Source organism: Priapulus caudatus, unplaced genomic scaffold (genome assembly GCF_000485595.1).
Source record: "Priapulus caudatus unplaced genomic scaffold, Priapulus_caudatus-5.0.1 Scaffold284, whole genome shotgun sequence".
Taxonomy (NCBI): Eukaryota; Metazoa; Priapulida; class Priapulimorpha; order Priapulimorphida; family Priapulidae; genus Priapulus; species Priapulus caudatus.
The window spans coordinates 33,384-50,377 of record NW_014577345.1 but is presented as its reverse complement, the minus strand read 5'-3'; the positions used below and the strand labels follow the sequence as shown (position 1 = coordinate 50,377).

The following is a 16,994-nucleotide window of genomic DNA, read 5'->3' as shown; positions in this document are numbered from 1 at the left end:
ACACACACACACACACACACACACACACACACACACACACACACACACACACACGCGTCAATAATAATGCCAGTAGAGCCGTGACGCACGACGTCACATACAGCAGATATACTGCGCAGCTGGCGGCGGCCGGGTGTGTGCGTCATTGAGATATATTTACCACGCGGGAAGCGCTGGAATTCACAATGCTCACGCACCGGCAATTTCGCGCTCCAGTCGCCAAGGTATGCGCGAGGGGTGCAGCGAAAGAACACGTTGACGGTATTTTTGGAACCCCCCAAATTTTTATTCGTCATCCCGGATGTTCGAATGAAAGGGATGTGCAGCTGTAGGATGTGGTGCCCGAATGCGTCGGCACTCATCAAGATAGTTAGCTATAGGTATTCGGGTTGTGCATTCATCTGCATTCAATATACGACGCAGCGTTGCCGTCTGTCATGTAAACACCTTAGGTGTTATATATATCAAGAGTATATAATAGTATCTCTATTATGTATTCTTGATATATATGTTTCCGCAAGTCGCTCTCTGCATGTCTATCTTATTATGAACGGAAAGTACAATGCTTTCTCTGTTGCCCTCTGCTTCCGCGAGCTAAGCTGTTGTAGAGTCGAGATCGTTAAAAGTGCCGAAGCTGGCCGACCGAAGCAGCTACGTGTAATGCGTTGTAATGTATGGAGGGGTTTCCGACCTCTGTGAGGTTTACCTGTTAGTGCGTTACAATGTGTGGATTCTCTGTAGCGGGATAGCGTGGTAGGCCCCTACGATAATGCCGGTCACGCGAAATCGCATATATACGCAATTTGTCGCAGTCCACTCGCGATACGAAGCGCAAATTCGCTTTTCTTCGCGTCATTTTCGCAAAGAAAATTCCCATTTCCTGCGCGGTTCGCGTTACGGAATTTCGCGTTACGAACATTTGTTCCGTAACGTGGAGTATTACCGAGGCTCGATGTATTTGTCTGTTTTAGCCCATAGAGAGCCTGTCGTACACGGCCGCGGATCCGGATAGATACGGGGCTAGACCCGGACCCCCGCCACCTTACTCGGTAAGTCATCCGTCGCAGCAGGAGTGTCATAATACAGACATATCTATATTATCAGGATGTAGATGACACTATGTCTATATTATGACATTCCTGACAGGAGCAAACACTGCCGGCATAGCAGGCACGCGCACACAGCAGAACGATCTTTCTTGCGTATAACCGAAACGTATTCACCGTAACCACCGTGTTTACAAAAGTTGTGCAAATTAGGGCCGAGGCCTGTGGACGCCACCACAGCTATATAATCAGACCTCATATATTTTGCTAGTATTGTCAGCCTCTCTCGTTACCGCGGGCGCTCAACCAAAATGAGGACAAGGATGAATTCGGTGGTTAGTTAGTTTCGTTTACGGTAGGAGGGGGAAGGGTGTTGATTGTGAGCTTGAAGGAAGGGGGAGGAGGGTAGAGGAGAGGAGACGAACAACACAGATTAGCAGAGATGCGGCTAACAGACACGAACAAAGACACAGGCACTTGAAGCGTTTCAATAAAATATAATGCTAAATAAATACGAAATCTATTTACTACCAAAGTCTTAATGTTTCTCTACTCTCTTTCCCCTATTATTGCCGACAATTTCCTGTAAATGCCGTGCAAATGCTCCTCTGCAACACACATGTACACCGCATGCACGCTGCCGCACACTAAAACATAAATATATATATATAAATTGTCGGCAATAATCGACGAAAGAGAGCAGAGAAACATTAAGACTTTGGTAGTAAATAGATTTTGTATTTATTTAGCGTTACATTTTATTGAAACGCTCCAAGTGCCTGTGAACAAGGAGAGAGAGAGAGATGTAGTAAGTAGTAGAGTAGTAGGAGTAGAGTAGAGAGATAGATGTAGTACGCACATGGAAGGAATGATGGAGCTAGCAAACAATTAAGTAGGAGAAGTGATTACGGGACATGGAGCGTGGAGATAGATACAGTGCGTAGGCATCTCGGTAGTTAGATATGGGAATAGGAAGCACGTGAAAAGAGAGATGGGGATAGCGAATATGGGAAAGGGGATAGGGAGCACGAGAAAAGAGAAATGGAGATATAGGGAGCACGAGAAAAGAGAAATGGGGATATAGAAAGGACGAGAATGGATAAATGGGGATATAGGAAGGACGAGAATAGAGAAATTGAGGTAAGAGAGAACGGGAAAGAAGAAGCGCAACTAGCGAACACAGGGGAATAGTTGTGGAAATAGCGAACACGATAGAGCGTCTAAATGTGATTACACCAGACAAGACACTGATCAATGACTATATCTGTGCTTTCATTCTTCTCGCAAAGAACGGTGACGTAGACCCGACCGTGCAGGATGAAGACGATAGAGGAATCTGGGGATCACAATGGGAGTTCCTTCTCTCGTGTATCGGCCTATCTGTCGGGATCGGAAATGTGTGGCGTTTTCCGTATCTCGCCTACGATAATGGCGGCGGTAAGATTTCTTACTCTCACAATTTCTCGTATACGCTTGAATATTCTCAAGGATGACTCCCCCGAAACAATGACGACAACGTTTTTTATTGTTATTTTAAATTATTTATCTTATCATAAGCATAATGATCATTTTAGAGTATATTTTGCATAATATACAAATAGTGTGGAGGTGATCCTCGGCGTTATAGCGTGTGGTCTCCTCGGCGAACGTCCAAACCTCGTTTGTTCAATAAAGTAGTAGAATATCATTTCAGCAACGATACTGATCGAAGTTTGATTTTTTTTTTTTTTGTCACGCGCAGGTGCCTTTCTCATACCATACATAATCGTGCTGCTGTTGGTGGGGAAGCCCATGTACTACATGGAGCTTGCGCTGGGACAATATGGAGGCGAGGCACCCTTAACCATCTTTTCATGCGTGCCCATCGCTAAAGGTAACAGAACGGGCAAGAGCGTGCATTACCGTAACCAAAGTGATCAGGATCGCGTGCGATCACAAAAGCATAAAGCATAATGGCATAAAAGCATAAAGCATAACGGAGGCGAGTCTTGTGAATATACGATTAGAATGTGATGACGATGCGGAGACTCGACATTTTTATCGTGCTAAACATAACCCTAAATATAAACCTAAACCTGAACCTAACCCTAAATATGAACCTAATCTGAACCCTAACCCTATTCCTAAACCTAGCATTAACACCTTAACGCTGACGCATGGCACTGGGAGGGAGGTGGACGACGCCCCTACCTATATATAACAGGATTCACCGTTGTACATTCCGTCGAGTTGTATTCAAAGATCACAGAACGGCGATCGGGAAAACGGAATTTTTGTACATACTAACGCTTTATAATGCCTTTCTCGGAGTTGCACATAACATCTAGACTCGCTTACTGTTCTAGCACTACCTGTTACCTTTGATTCATGCTGTTGTTTACGCAGGTGTCGGCGCTGCTATGGTCATGGTCTCCCTGATAGTAGCGATTTATTACAACGTGATAATGTCCTACACGCTATACTACATGTTTGCCTCCATGCAAAAAGTATTACCATGGACGACATGCAATAATGAATGGAACACGAAGTACTGTTACGTGAGGTATGTGTGTTATGCCATTCTATACATCTTTCGCATCCGTACCTCCACCAATAATATCTTGAAAGAAAGTAGCTGCTATAATATCGTATTATAGACAGAAAAAAACACCGAATTTACTATAGGGGCAAGCAATGCAGGATCTCTAGATATTTATTACCGCTGAGGGTGTCAAAGTGACATTGATCCAATATTATCTCGTTTTCTGAACCACATAGAATAGTAATTTACCAACTAATAGCATAAACTAATTACATTTTCAACACCACGCGTCTTTTGCGTAAATAGCGTGGTTTAAGAATGAAAGAAATTGCTCAGGATAAATAAAATTCGAACGGATTCGATTATTGATGTTGCATGTTTCTACTATACACCCACAAATACACTATATCTGCAAATACACCCACTCGTACTGCCTGACTTGTCAGCAACGAAAACGGCGTCCATCTTGAAACGATTCAATGTTAAAATAGAAGAAATGGTGTTTTTCTCAACGCTGTATTTTTTTAGGGGTGAAAACATCACATACTTCACGAATCTGATCGCCAACACGAGTTTGACATTGAAAACGGCCGCAGAAGAGTATTACAAGTAAGTGCATATCATCACCATCGTACAATGCGTGTGTGTGTGTGTGTGTGTGCGTGCGTGTGCGTGCGTGTGCGTGCGTGCGTGCGTGCGTGTGTGTGTATTGCACTAGAATCTACAGGTTGCTAGCATAACCATGAAAAAGGCAGTGCCATTGTTTGTTGCTTGCATGTTTCGTCTGACGCACCATTAATTAACGCGTGTGTAAATTAACGCGTGTGTTAATTAACGCGTGTGTAAATTAACGCGTGTGTTAATTAACGCGTGTGTTAATTAACGCGTGATGCTGCTCATCACTCTAGCAACAAGGTACTCGGAGCTAACGTGATCGAGGATGGAGTCGAGGTCTCGTCCTACAACATCGCGAATCTCGGTCCCATCAAGTGGGATGTCGTCCTCTGCTTGCTCCTGTCCTGGATCGTCGTCTTCGCCTGCCTCATGAAGGGTATTAAGTCATCCGGCAAGGTATGCGCGCCGCGTCCGTGTGTCTACCTCGTGAACCGTAGTAGAAGTTATAGTATTGGTTTTGCTAGTGGTATTGGTTGTGGGAGTGGCTGTGGTAGTGGTAGGGATAGAGGTAGTGCTTGTGGTAGTGGTAGCGGTAGCGGTAGCGGTAGCGGTAGTGTGGTTGCGGTTGTGGTTGTGGTTGTGGTTGTGGTAGTGGTTGTCGTCTGTAACAACAGCAGCTCTTGACTTTAAATATGGGGAAAAGGAAGATACCCTACTATAATAGGAGCCGATAGCAAATTGTATCATCGTAGTCTAAGATTATAATAAATCGAATTATCCTTGGTCGCTTTCGGCATGATTTTACGTGAGACAAACCAACTATTGCCTGGTCGCTCGGGTGTATATATACATACATAGCGTGCGTACCATGTCTCCACTGATGTGTAAAATCTTACGTATTTTCAAGGTTGTTTACTTCACCGCAACGTTCCCTTACGTCATTCTCCTAATTCTGCTGATACGCGGATGCACGCTTACTGGAGCCAAGAACGGAATTCTCTACTTCCTTACGCCGACCTGGGACAAGCTGAAGGACATTACCGTACGTATCCATCGATTACTCGTTTTTCTGTGATCGATACAATCGATATTATAGCTGATCATATGCATTATTATAGGGTTATAATGTAATTAAATGTAACTGTCGGACTACAGTCACCACAGAGTTCCGGAGTAAAGAGTTTCAATTATATATATATATATATAAATATATATAATATGAGTATATATATATATATATGTGTGTGAATGTATGTATGTATATATACGTGTGTATGTGTCGCAGGTGTGGCGTAACGCCCTTGGTCAGATGTTCTTCTCGCTCTCCGTCGGCTGGGGATGCCTCATCATGTTCGCCAGCTACAACAAGTTCCGACACAACTGCTACCGCGACGCCATCATCGTCAGCAGCCTGGACACGATCACGAGCATCATAGCTGGCTTCGTCGTCTTCACCGTGCTCGGAGCCATGGCCGACGACCTTCAGACAGACGTCAGAGACGTCGTCAAGGGAGGTGCGTCACGTGCGCGGGTCGCGCCCTCCAGTGGGAAGGCGCCGAAGCACAAACTGGTTTTTTTTTGCTTCGGGGAAAAAAGGCTCAGTAAAAGTTGGAGGAATCTTACGAATCCCTTATTTTTATGTTCAGTCTCTGCGTGCGCGCGCAGACTGGTCGTGCTGTTATGTTTAGTCTACGTGATACCCTCATATACACACACACACATATATATATATGTAATTTATTCATGCAGGTGATTTTCCATATAAACATAATGTTAGAGAACAGACAAGTTCAAGGTGTTAGATGACTACTAAGGATACACACAAAGCATGAGAAGCACACATACGTGTATAGACCTACAGCATACGTTGTTTGATGTTTTCAGGGCCTGGTCTCGCCTTCGTCGCGTATCCAGAAGCTGTAGCTCGGCTACCCGTACCGCAGTTATGGTCCATCATATTCTTCTTCATGCTTTACACTCTGGGTTTGGACAGCGAGGTGAGCATGCGTGCAGCAATGGCAGACGTATCATGAATCGAGTCAAATTGTGTTAATTGCGTTTAAAGGGATACTTGACTATATAGGTTCCTTCCATATTTTCGGTTAAAATAGGTTTAAATTACGCTACATAAAAAATTCCTAGTTCACTCACGGTCTTCGTCTGTCGTATGTTTTTGCGGGTCGTGGTCGTGCCTACCCACAGCACGTGCCTCCCCTTTCGTGGCCATAGTTAACAGTGGCTAAATAGTAACTAGTGTTTATCCACTTGTTGTTGTTGTTTGTTGTTGTCTATTGCCTTGGCGGCCATAGTTAATAGTGGCTGTGTTTACTCACGTTGTTGTTGTTGTTGTTGTTGTTGTTGTTGTTTATTTAGTTTGCCTTGCTGGAATGCGTCATGAGCAGTATGACGGATCAGTTCCGGCCGCTGCGGAGACACAAGTTCACCTTCACGTTGGTCTTCTGTATCGCCTGCTTCTTCATCGCCATGCCGAGCACAACACACGTGAGTGCACGCACGCACATGCATGCACGCACACGCACGCACGCATGAACGCACACGCATGAACGCACACGCACGCACTCACACGCGCACGCTTGAACGCACACGCACACACGCGCACGCATGAACGCGCACGCACGCACGCACACACACGCACATACAGACGTGCGCACACATGCATGCATGCACACGCACGCACACACACACGTACAGAGGCGTACACCCGCTCACACACTTTCCTGACCGCACATTCAAACCAGTGCTCAGGCGAAAACACGCACGCATACGCGCACGCACACCTGCACACACATCTTCCTGTCAACACATCTAAACCCGAGCTCGGATGCACGCACGCTTGCGCCATGTTGATTATGCAAATACCAGCTATTTCATAATGTGTAATATAAATTTCTATTTCGTAATTGCGCGATATAAATTTAAATGTATGCAATTAAAATTCATGCGCCGTACGTGACTATAAAATACGCAGATGGCTGCTTCGACGTTGATTCCTTACCGCACCGTTGGTGATCCACCATTTCCGTAATTAAAATCCCACAAATTTCTCTCGAGAGGGGGAGAAAAATCTCCCAACCTGCTCCCCGACCGATGACGCCCCTCCGACGACGATGACGACCGACCCCGACGACGATGACGATGATGACGTAATAACAACACTATACTCGCTACAGGGAGGTCAGTACGTCTGGGGTTTGATGGACAAATATGGCGGCGACTTTGCCGTTCTGCTCATCGCCTTCTTCGAGATCGTGGCGCTGATGTGGGTGTACGGATTCCGCAACTTTTCTCAAGACATCGCGCACATGCTCGGACACAAGCCCGGCTGGTACTGGATCGTCTGCTGGGTTTTCATCTCGCCCGTGCTCATCATCGTAAGTATCGTCCGTGACGTCGGCGTGACGTCGGCGTGACGTCGGCGTGACGTCAACAAGACGTCGGCACAAAATATTACCGAATATTTGCGCGATGTATTAGACGATACGTCGCCAGCCGACGCAGATACGATCTTTGAGACGTTATCATCACCGTCGTTGTTTGTCGCCACGCGATGCACGGTGTCTCCCTCTGGCGACGACATAGCGATGAGATTAGGAGCGAATAAACACAAATATTTGTCGTTATTTACTCTCCGATGAGACGTGTGTAACACTTGCTAATAAAGTTTATCTCAGTTAAATCCAAATTAAGTTAAAAATAACTTACACTGACGAAATTTTCGCCCATCTCACCGATAGACTTCCTCAGGTCTGATGTTAACACTGTGTCTAACACTGTTGTCACTCTTGCCTGCGCTTTCAGTTGGTGTTTGCAGCTGCCATGTATTACTACAAGCCGCTGACAAGTGATGGTTTCATCTACTACCCTCCATGGGCTGACGGTGTCGGATGGCTGCTAGCTATGCTCTCTCTCATACAGATCCCACTTTGGGCCATAGTCATGATCTTCGTACAGGAGGGCACGCTCTCACAGGTGCGAATGCTACTGTCTACACTTGTCACGTATACGATTTGGAAACATATGTGTGGGTGGGGTGTGGGGGTGAGGTGTGGGGGTGAGGTGGGGGGGGGTGAGGTACTGTACGCGCCATAGAATGAAATGAAAATCGCGCATATCGTGCCAAACGCGAAAAACGTGCCATAATTTACTGCTTCGATCTTTTACTGCATCTTTACCTCACCGATCCTTCATTGGATCTTTACTTCACCGATCTTTTCTGGATCTTTGTCCCACCGATCTTTTATCGGATCTTTGCCCCACCGATCTTTTATTGGATCTTTGCCTCACCGATCTTTTATTGGATCTTTGCCCCACCGATCTTTTATTGGATCTTTGCCTCACCGATCCTTTACTGGATCTTTCGCTAACCGATCTTTTATTTGATTTTCCCCTTTGCAGAAGTTCCGCGCGGCCATAACGAAGACGGAGCATTACGATCATAGACTGCGCCGGCACGGCGACACCTACGCCGAAACACACGGCATGGTCAACGTCGACAACAAGAACGTCGCATACGACAACCCCGCCGCGCGATACTAGAAGATCACGTGACCGGCCGACGTCGTGACGTCATCGCCGTCGTCGTCGTCGTCCTATCCGGCAGCTCTAGTGCTCATTTTATATTTTCAGGTGTCAGAACGTTGATAAGATTAGCGCAATCCTAGGTTGGGACCCCGGTATATTATATCGTTCGTGTATGTGCTAAGCATATCCGGGGTGCTAAACTAGGCGTGGGCCATAAGATCGATGGAGCGATTGAGATGAAGTTTTATGTTATAGTGATAGTGATGCCGATGTGTAAGATTCGCCGTAGATATGCCTATTATATACCAATTGTATGCCAAATACCTCCTATTTCTGACGTGCGGTGCAGGGAGCACGATCTAACGAGTAGATTCCATGTTATTTCCTGCATATTTTTAGCCGAAAATATTTTAAATAGTATGTAGTTTTATCTTATCAAATGGTGGCAGCGTTACAGCAGCCGGAAAGGTATACACTTGTACATTGATTCTTTGATTGTTTTATATCGCACGAAAGTTTTTCGAAGATGGAACACATTTTATCGTATTTGCTCATTTTTTATTTCTCATCGTGGTCTGACGCGAACCCAACTACTGTCGGCAAAGGGAGCCAGACAGAAATGATGACACGTTACACAACCACTAGCATAGCCATATAACAGGCAGCAATATAGGAGATGTCTTCTCTCTATTTTTTAGAGTGCCACTTTAAATTTGTGGAAGCAGTTCTATACTCAGGATCGAATACGATTTAACCTGTTTATATGTTACAGAAATAAAGACATCCTGTTACTAACTAAAATGATCGCCTATATTTATTGTATCATTGGTCCATAGATATGTATGAGCAGCCTGTCCTGGCTTTTGAGTATGACATGTTATTTATAAAAAAAAATTAATTTCATGTATATTATTACTACTTGCCATAATTTTTCTAGTAATGACACATCTCAGAGTAGATACAATAATGTAACGCAACAAGAGTACTCTACTCTTGTTGGGTTACATTATTGTATCTAACCGCATGAGCGACATTTCGAACGTATCAAATTGGCCAGGTCTAACCGCGTGGATCACAAAATGTTACACATACTTTAAATCTGACATTCGGTCATTTTCTCTCCGCGGTAGTTTCACAGATGAATTAAGACTCGATTTCCGTCAAAAATGGGAACATTTTCCCCCGTAGAAATGGGAAGAACAGTACCGTGTTTTACACTAGCGCACACAAACGAATAAAAACCTCGAACCATCGAAAAAAATCTAGCATTTTGCGAAACGTCTTTTGCATTATACGTTTCGTTACAAACTGCCGTCGACCGTGCGGCTGGAAACCCGATAGCAACATTTACTTTACATTGTATTTATTTGTATTTATGTTGTTCTCGCACACCTCTTGCAATAACCGGATGTGACGTCATGCGTGTCGTGTTTAGATCAGACGTTGACCAGGTGACATGTAGAATCGCTGGTAGGCGTACAACGCACCGACCGCTATCAGCATCCCCAGCAAGATCATGGAGAAGGCCAGAACAGTGGCGCCACCTATAGGTGCACGATTAGCAATCGTAAAGATACGATTGTTCGATCATGATAAAGAATTTCATGATCAACATGAACCGAGAGTTTACATGAGAAATTAGGGCATCTAATCGCTATCAAATTTACACAAATACAACTACTACTACTACTACTACTACTAATGACAACAACAACAATAATAATATTATGATTACAATTACAATCATTATTATTATAATTTAACGGTTATTTTGGGGGTTGAACTTTAAGAAGATGACGATCATTGCGAGTTAAGTCGTCGCGGAAAGTGACTCACCAGGCGACATTCCGGAACCGGAAGTTCCCCCGTCCAGGTCGCACACCATGTGCTGATTCTTGCCGACCAGCGTGCCATCAAGGTAGTTAACACCTGCCAAGAACACCAAACATGGATCACGCGCTGAACTCCCCTGCATTACACGTCTTGTAACTATATCAAGAGCATTGCTTTAAAGTTTAAACTATACTTTGACCTGTCCGCGGGACCCTCCTTGTAATAATAGAAGGAGTACGTATGATTGTTAGATGATCTTACTTGCTCCAGACGATAGAACCCGTATTATCAGGAGTGTTATAATATAGAATTATATAGAATATAGAACTATATAGAATACCATAGAATTATATAGAATATAGAACTATATAGAATACCATAGAATTATATAGAATATAGAACTATATAGAATACCATAGAATTATATAGAATATAGAACTATATAGAATAACATAGAATTATATAGACTATAGAACTCTATAAAATAATATAAAATTATATAGAATATAGAACTATATAGAATAATATATTCTATATTATGAAGCTCAAGGTATTACACGCGCGTACGGTCTCTGCGCTTCTAAACGCAGCTTTACAAAAAGAATTTAAAAAAAGAAGTAAAAACAGCTTTATAAAAGCATTTTTTTAAAGTATAAAAGAGCCAAATAAAAAGAAATCTGCGAGAGCTCACGCACGCGAGTAATGGTCGCACTGTGACGTCGTCACAAGCTGCACTCCGTCGTCCTGCAAATTCGATGACGTCATCACACAGTGCGTCTTTGGAGATCGGACGTCGTTCGGTTCGGTGGCGCAGACGCTGAAGGATCGGCAATCGAAGCCGTGCTCTTCCACACACAAGATGGCGCATTCGTCAGCGAAGATTTGTCTATCTCGATCTGCTGCGGCTGCGGCTCGCTGAAGGTCGAATTCGCGTACAGTTGGAAGTCAGAGATGTAGCTTCCTGGAAGACATGTGGTGAGAGGTGAGAGGGCAGGATGAGAGAGAGAGAGAGCGCAAGGAGAGAGAGGAGAGAGAGCGAGAGAGAGAGGAGAGAGAGAGCGAGAGAGAGAGAGAGAGAGAGAGAGAGAAGAGAAGAGAGAGCGAGAGAGTGAGAGAGAGAGCGAGAGAGAGAGAGAGAGAGAGAGAGAGAGAGAGAGAGAGAGAGAGAGAGAGAAAGAGAGAGCTCGCTAGAGAGAAAGAACGAGCGATAGCGAGAGAGAGAGAGAGAGAGAGAGAGAGAGAGAGAGAGAGAGAGAGAGAGAGAGAGAGAGCGAGACTTTATAATAAACTCACGTGTATAGAAGTCGCAGGTCCCATGGTCGGAGAGGTTGCCAGAGTTATTCATGTCCATGAGGTGTGACTTGTGCATGTTGCACACCAGCTGGCCTTTGTTGTTACAGAACTCAAAGGAACGACATGGCATCTCCGTCTATATATCGCAAAAAATAGCAAAAACATATTTTTATATTGGACACGAGTACTAGTTACGGAGTACCAAATATATATCTAGACATCTCATGACATATATGTATACCAACTGGACACACCTACGTCGTTAGGGCCACTTCGCAGCGTATTAGGTAATTTTTAGATATCTCCTTATATATGTACGTCCTCATATGTATGAGCAGGGGCGTGTACAGGGGGGGGGGTCCAGGGGGTCCGGACCGCGAATTTTTTTTCCCCACGAGAGTTCCGGACCCACCACAGATAGTGTTTTGTAATATATGGTGCCTATATAAGACAAACCTGGTTGGACTATAGTTAGTGTTAGGGTTCGGGTTCAGGTTAGGGTTAGGGTGTATAAAATTTACTTGTTGGTCTTCGAGGAAGTCGAGTGAATGGAGTGCGCTGATTGGCTGTGGTCCGGAACTTTCGTGGGGAAAAAAATCTTGCGTCCGGATCCCCCCCCCTGCTCGCGCAGAAAACGCATCTAAGGGAGTCTAATTTCAAAATTTTTTGTCCAGACCCCCCTTCGCGTGCTCGCAAGTTTGGGTTACGCTTAGACCCCCTTGGTACAAATCCTGTACACGCCCCTGATGAGTAGATAATGACGTCATACGTAGTTTCTCTACGCATACCTCCTTGACACACTTCTGCGCGCACTCCTCGCGCGTTTTTGGCCTCGACGGTAACTTCTGGCTTCGCGTCGGGTACTTTTCGGATAGTGGATGAAGGCGTTCACGTAATTCCCTGTAACAGCAGTTTGTAACACCATAGGTTAACTCGTCAGTCACGGCCTCACCTAGTTTCAGTTCGCTCACCTAGCATGATCACACGTATGCTCCCGAGGACACATACGTTCGTGACTATATACAATGTACTAAATATAGTCGTTTCAGGGCTGATGCAGCGGTCATGGCAGCAGCGGTCATGGCAGCAGCGGTCATGCGCAACAGCGCAGGCCAAGCAGCGGTCATGGCAAGCACTCAGGTCATGGCAAGCAGGTCATGGCAAGTGGAGCGAGACTATAAGGATCAACTACGACGTTGAAAAGAGAAGCGTAAACCCAGCACGGACGGATAGCGAGGGTAATACAACGACAATAAATCAAGCAACAAATAAAATATAAAATAATTAATATATTATATATTAATAATAAAATAAACAAAAATAAATGAAAAAAAACAGAAAACAAATAACAGAAATACTCTAAACGAACGCACGCTCGTGTATACGTACGTCCGTACACTGAACACGGTTCTTCGTCGTCACATCCGCATCCGTGATCGTATGGAAGAACTTGCTCGTGCGCCGACACTCCTTGGTGGCGCCACAGTAGCTGAAGGCGTTGCACTGAGTATCGAGGGCGCGCTGCATTCGCGGCACATTCCTCAGCAGAGATGCCGCTGCGGCGATTGCTCGCCTTCGTTGTATGAAGGTGTCGTTCATGCCCAGCGTGTATTCCTCCACTGAGAACGCACGAGACACCCTCATGCAGTAGACTGGCACCCTTAGTTACCCCGCGTTTATTCACGCGCACGCACCCGCGCACGCACGCACGCACACGCACACGCACGCACACTTTCCCATGGCACACACGACACACACACGCACGCACGCACGCACGCACCCACACTTTCACATGCACACACGCACAACACACGCACACGCACGCACACACACACACGCCACGCACGCACACACACATACACACACAGCACGCACAGCAACGCCACGCACGGCCGACCACACACAATACACAACCGCACACACACACGCACGCACGCACACACACATACACATACACACACACACGCACGCACGCACATACCTGCTTTACCAGGTTCCTCAAACAACGTCACCGTCAGTCCTCTATACGTGTATGCCTGTAAAATAATTTTTTTTTTTAAATCAGTATACGGACCGTACCAATCCACCTGCAAAACTATAAACTTAAGATGAAACAACAACGGAATTGTCAGTTGTACGCAATATGATTCTAGCAGGAGTTATTAATAATAGATATTAGATAATTACATATTAGATAATTACGTATTAGATAATTACATATTAGATAATTACATATTAGATAATTACATATTAGATAATACGTTAATATATTATTATTCACTCCTGATTCTAGTAATAACTAAAACACGTGAACATCACTAGTAACGTCAGAGTGCGACAACATCTACTTACCGTTCCATCCGATTTAATAGAAACTACGAAATTGCCAAGGAATACATCATTCTCCAGCGCGATATAAGCATGCCTGTTTCGCTTTTGGGGCTGCGTTTCCAATACCGTGCCTGCATGAAAGGGAGAAAGAGATATATATATATCGTTTATCCCAGTATCGTGCATATACCAAAAGAATACCAGGAGAAGTAGTATCAAGAGGAAGGTGAAGAGAGGAGAGGGTAAAGGAAGTATGATCGCACACAATTACGCGAAGTGTAGCTTTAATGCAGCACAGAGGATGTCGGGATATTGAGCTCCTCACTTATCCACAAACCATTGCAACCCGGGCAAATAGGCGAACCTATATCTAGTCCCGATATCTATATATCTATATAGATATCTATATCGATATCTAGTCCCTTTACTGCTTGGGAAAGAGAAAACTCCTGCCAGGCGGGTCCCCAAGATGGCGAATAGAGGTCAGCTGTGAAAGCAGCCCCGGACCAAACACGGGTTGACCTTTGGCAAGGCATAGTACGCGGCAGCCACCCGGCCTAGGGTTACAGGTGAAGCCCTGGGAAGCAGCATGGTGGATGCAGCATGGTGGATGCAGCATGGTGGATGTGCAGTTTTCGGCGGAGAAGTATTTCACAGTATTTAACGGCGAAACTCTGATGACGCTAAGCGGACGAACCACAAATTTGGTCAACGGTCAGGATCACCCAGTTCAGTTAGCAAACTACTGCGAGGATCTATAGTAGTGGCGCCCATAGATGAGACATCAGCTGTCGAACGATTAATACGACTCAAGCTCAACCCAGACGATGAGTCCCTTTAAGATACTTACGCATGTGTATGCTGCACGAGGGGCTTGGTAAGATCGGTTGCATGGTCATGTAAGGATGCCAAGGGTAGAGCATGCATTCCTTGTCCAGGAAATGATTCTTACAAAACGAAAACGATTGGCACTCAAACTTTTCCTCATAGTCGCAAAGTTCAGCGCAGTGAGCGGCCGAGCTAGCGTTGAAAGAACTGTTGGTAGAGGTTGCGAAATCGAATCCTTTCATTTCGGTAAAGTCGAGCAGGTGAGATCCTAAATAACAGAAAAAGTTCATTTCTCAAATATTTTTATACTCGTGGGACCATATAATGACATTAACATGATAGTAGTGGGGATTCAACGCGGTTCAATATAAACAACACAACAGCTACATATTATCTCGAATAATGCTAACTGAATAATTAAAAAAACGTTCGCATCAATTTAGAATGACTTCGTCGAAGACTATTAATGATGACAATTGATTTGTGCTTACCTTTAGGTACGCTTTCGAGCAATGTAGCCGACACATAAATTTCAGATTCCCGGTTGTGGTCCACCTGTAAGTAACAATAATATGTGAAGATGTATGTATGTGTGTGGGTGTGTGTGTGTGTTGTGTGTGTTGTGTGTGTGATGTGTGTGTGTGTGTGTGTGTGTGTGTGTGTGTGTGTGTGTGTGTATGTGTGTGTGTGTGTGTGTGTGCGCGTGTGTGCATGTGTGTGTATCATCGATATGATTACCCATGTAAACCGCCAGAGATAAGAGAGACTGGTTGCTATTAGTTTAGTCAGCGCCCTGCACCGCAATGCATCGCCAGCTCTCTTCTCCAAGCCGTTTAGTTCTACTGTCAAAACGTTCGATTGCTTCACAGAAGTGATTGATAGAAGTAGGCAAATAATGGAGGGACAAGTAAGGAAAAATGGATTTCATTTGTTTTTTGGTAATAGTTACAAAATATTGCTGGTAGTAAGTTTGTGTTAAATTTGAACATGAATTTGGCCAATTCCGAGCGATATATATCGTTAAGTTTTAATAAATTATGTTTGAGATAAAGTGGAGAGGCTCGAGACCATTTAGTAGCAAAATTAGTTAGTTTGATAATCTTATTCTGTTGTGTTATTACTGGTTTGAGCTCAGATTTTGAAGCAGATCCCCAACTGAGGATAGCATATTGTAAGTAAGAATAAGCAAGTGCGTAATATACTGTTACTAAAGACTGAGTGTCAACATAATATCTTAGTTTAGACTGTATTAATTCTCCCTACCACACACACATACACAAACACACGCAAACACACACACACACACACACACACACACACACACACACACACACACACGACGCACCACACCAAGTGACACACACACCATAACTATACATATATACCATACTATACCATACTATACCATACTATACCATACTACACACACACACTATACATACATGCACGCACCCCCGCATACACGTACGCGCGCTCACGCACACGCACGCGTGCACATACAACCAGACAACATCTTCGCAACACGACAGTTTATGTAGATATGAAAACCACGTACACTGACCACGTATCGGACGTCCCTCCCCCTGTAACACTTCTCTCCTTCACACACATAGCGTTATGAACGGGGAATCCACTGCGATTGCTGGAGTAACTTCGTTTCAACGGAGATCGAACCAGATGTGATGGCCAACGTCACTTACGAATACTACTTCATGCAGGTATAAACTGTGACAATGTGTATGAATTATCACGTCACGTCACGATTGTCGCGTACACTCGTATACATAGATGCGTGTGTCACACACGTCGCACGTGTTGTCGCAGGACGCATGACACGCATGTATTGTTGTATTACGTATGACACGCATGTTTTTATTTTACAGAATACGAAGGACGAAGCTATACTGATCTATATAGGCATGTTTATAGACAGCAACAAGGTATGTGTGTATAGTAATCAACGCCTGTAACCTCTCCCAAAAAGT

The 16,994-nt window shown here is 44.5% G+C and overlaps 2 protein-coding genes and 1 long non-coding RNA gene across 3 annotated transcripts in view; 1 reads left to right on the top strand and 2 right to left on the bottom strand.

Moving 5' to 3' along the window:
• Positions 1-9,525, top strand: part of LOC106808535 (sodium- and chloride-dependent glycine transporter 2-like) — a 14,041-nt gene extending 4,516 nt beyond the window's left edge. The window contains exons 2-14 of the mRNA XM_014811295.1: positions 972-1,049; positions 2,336-2,483; positions 2,788-2,919; positions 3,432-3,588; positions 4,096-4,176; positions 4,476-4,638; positions 5,090-5,224; positions 5,468-5,696; positions 6,067-6,179; positions 6,556-6,684; positions 7,374-7,574; positions 8,002-8,172; positions 8,599-9,525. Of these exons, the coding sequence (XP_014666781.1) occupies positions 972-1,049; positions 2,336-2,483; positions 2,788-2,919; positions 3,432-3,588; positions 4,096-4,176; positions 4,476-4,638; positions 5,090-5,224; positions 5,468-5,696; positions 6,067-6,179; positions 6,556-6,684; positions 7,374-7,574; positions 8,002-8,172; positions 8,599-8,739 (1,878 nt within the window). The 3' untranslated portion in view covers positions 8,740-9,525. The remainder of the gene's footprint in view (positions 1-971; positions 1,050-2,335; positions 2,484-2,787; positions 2,920-3,431; positions 3,589-4,095; positions 4,177-4,475; positions 4,639-5,089; positions 5,225-5,467; positions 5,697-6,066; positions 6,180-6,555; positions 6,685-7,373; positions 7,575-8,001; positions 8,173-8,598) is intronic.
• Positions 9,526-11,429: 1,904 nt separating this feature from the next.
• LOC106808532 lies at positions 11,430-12,719 on the bottom strand. Its single transcript, XR_001393785.1, has 3 exons — positions 12,639-12,719; positions 11,851-11,986; positions 11,430-11,518 (listed from the first exon to the last, which is right to left on the bottom strand). It is a non-coding gene; the product is annotated as an uncharacterized LOC106808532 (long non-coding RNA).
• A 490-nt stretch (positions 12,720-13,209) lies between these two features.
• On the bottom strand, positions 13,210-15,563 carry LOC106808523. The gene is made up of 5 exons (XM_014811279.1): positions 15,501-15,563; positions 15,032-15,277; positions 14,203-14,312; positions 13,832-13,886; positions 13,210-13,469 (listed from the first exon to the last, which is right to left on the bottom strand). Exons 2-5 carry the CDS (start codon positions 15,249-15,251, stop codon positions 13,210-13,212), a joined length of 645 nt encoding a protein of 214 aa, XP_014666765.1. The 5' UTR covers positions 15,252-15,277; positions 15,501-15,563.
• Between the last annotated feature and the right edge of the window lie 1,431 nt (positions 15,564-16,994).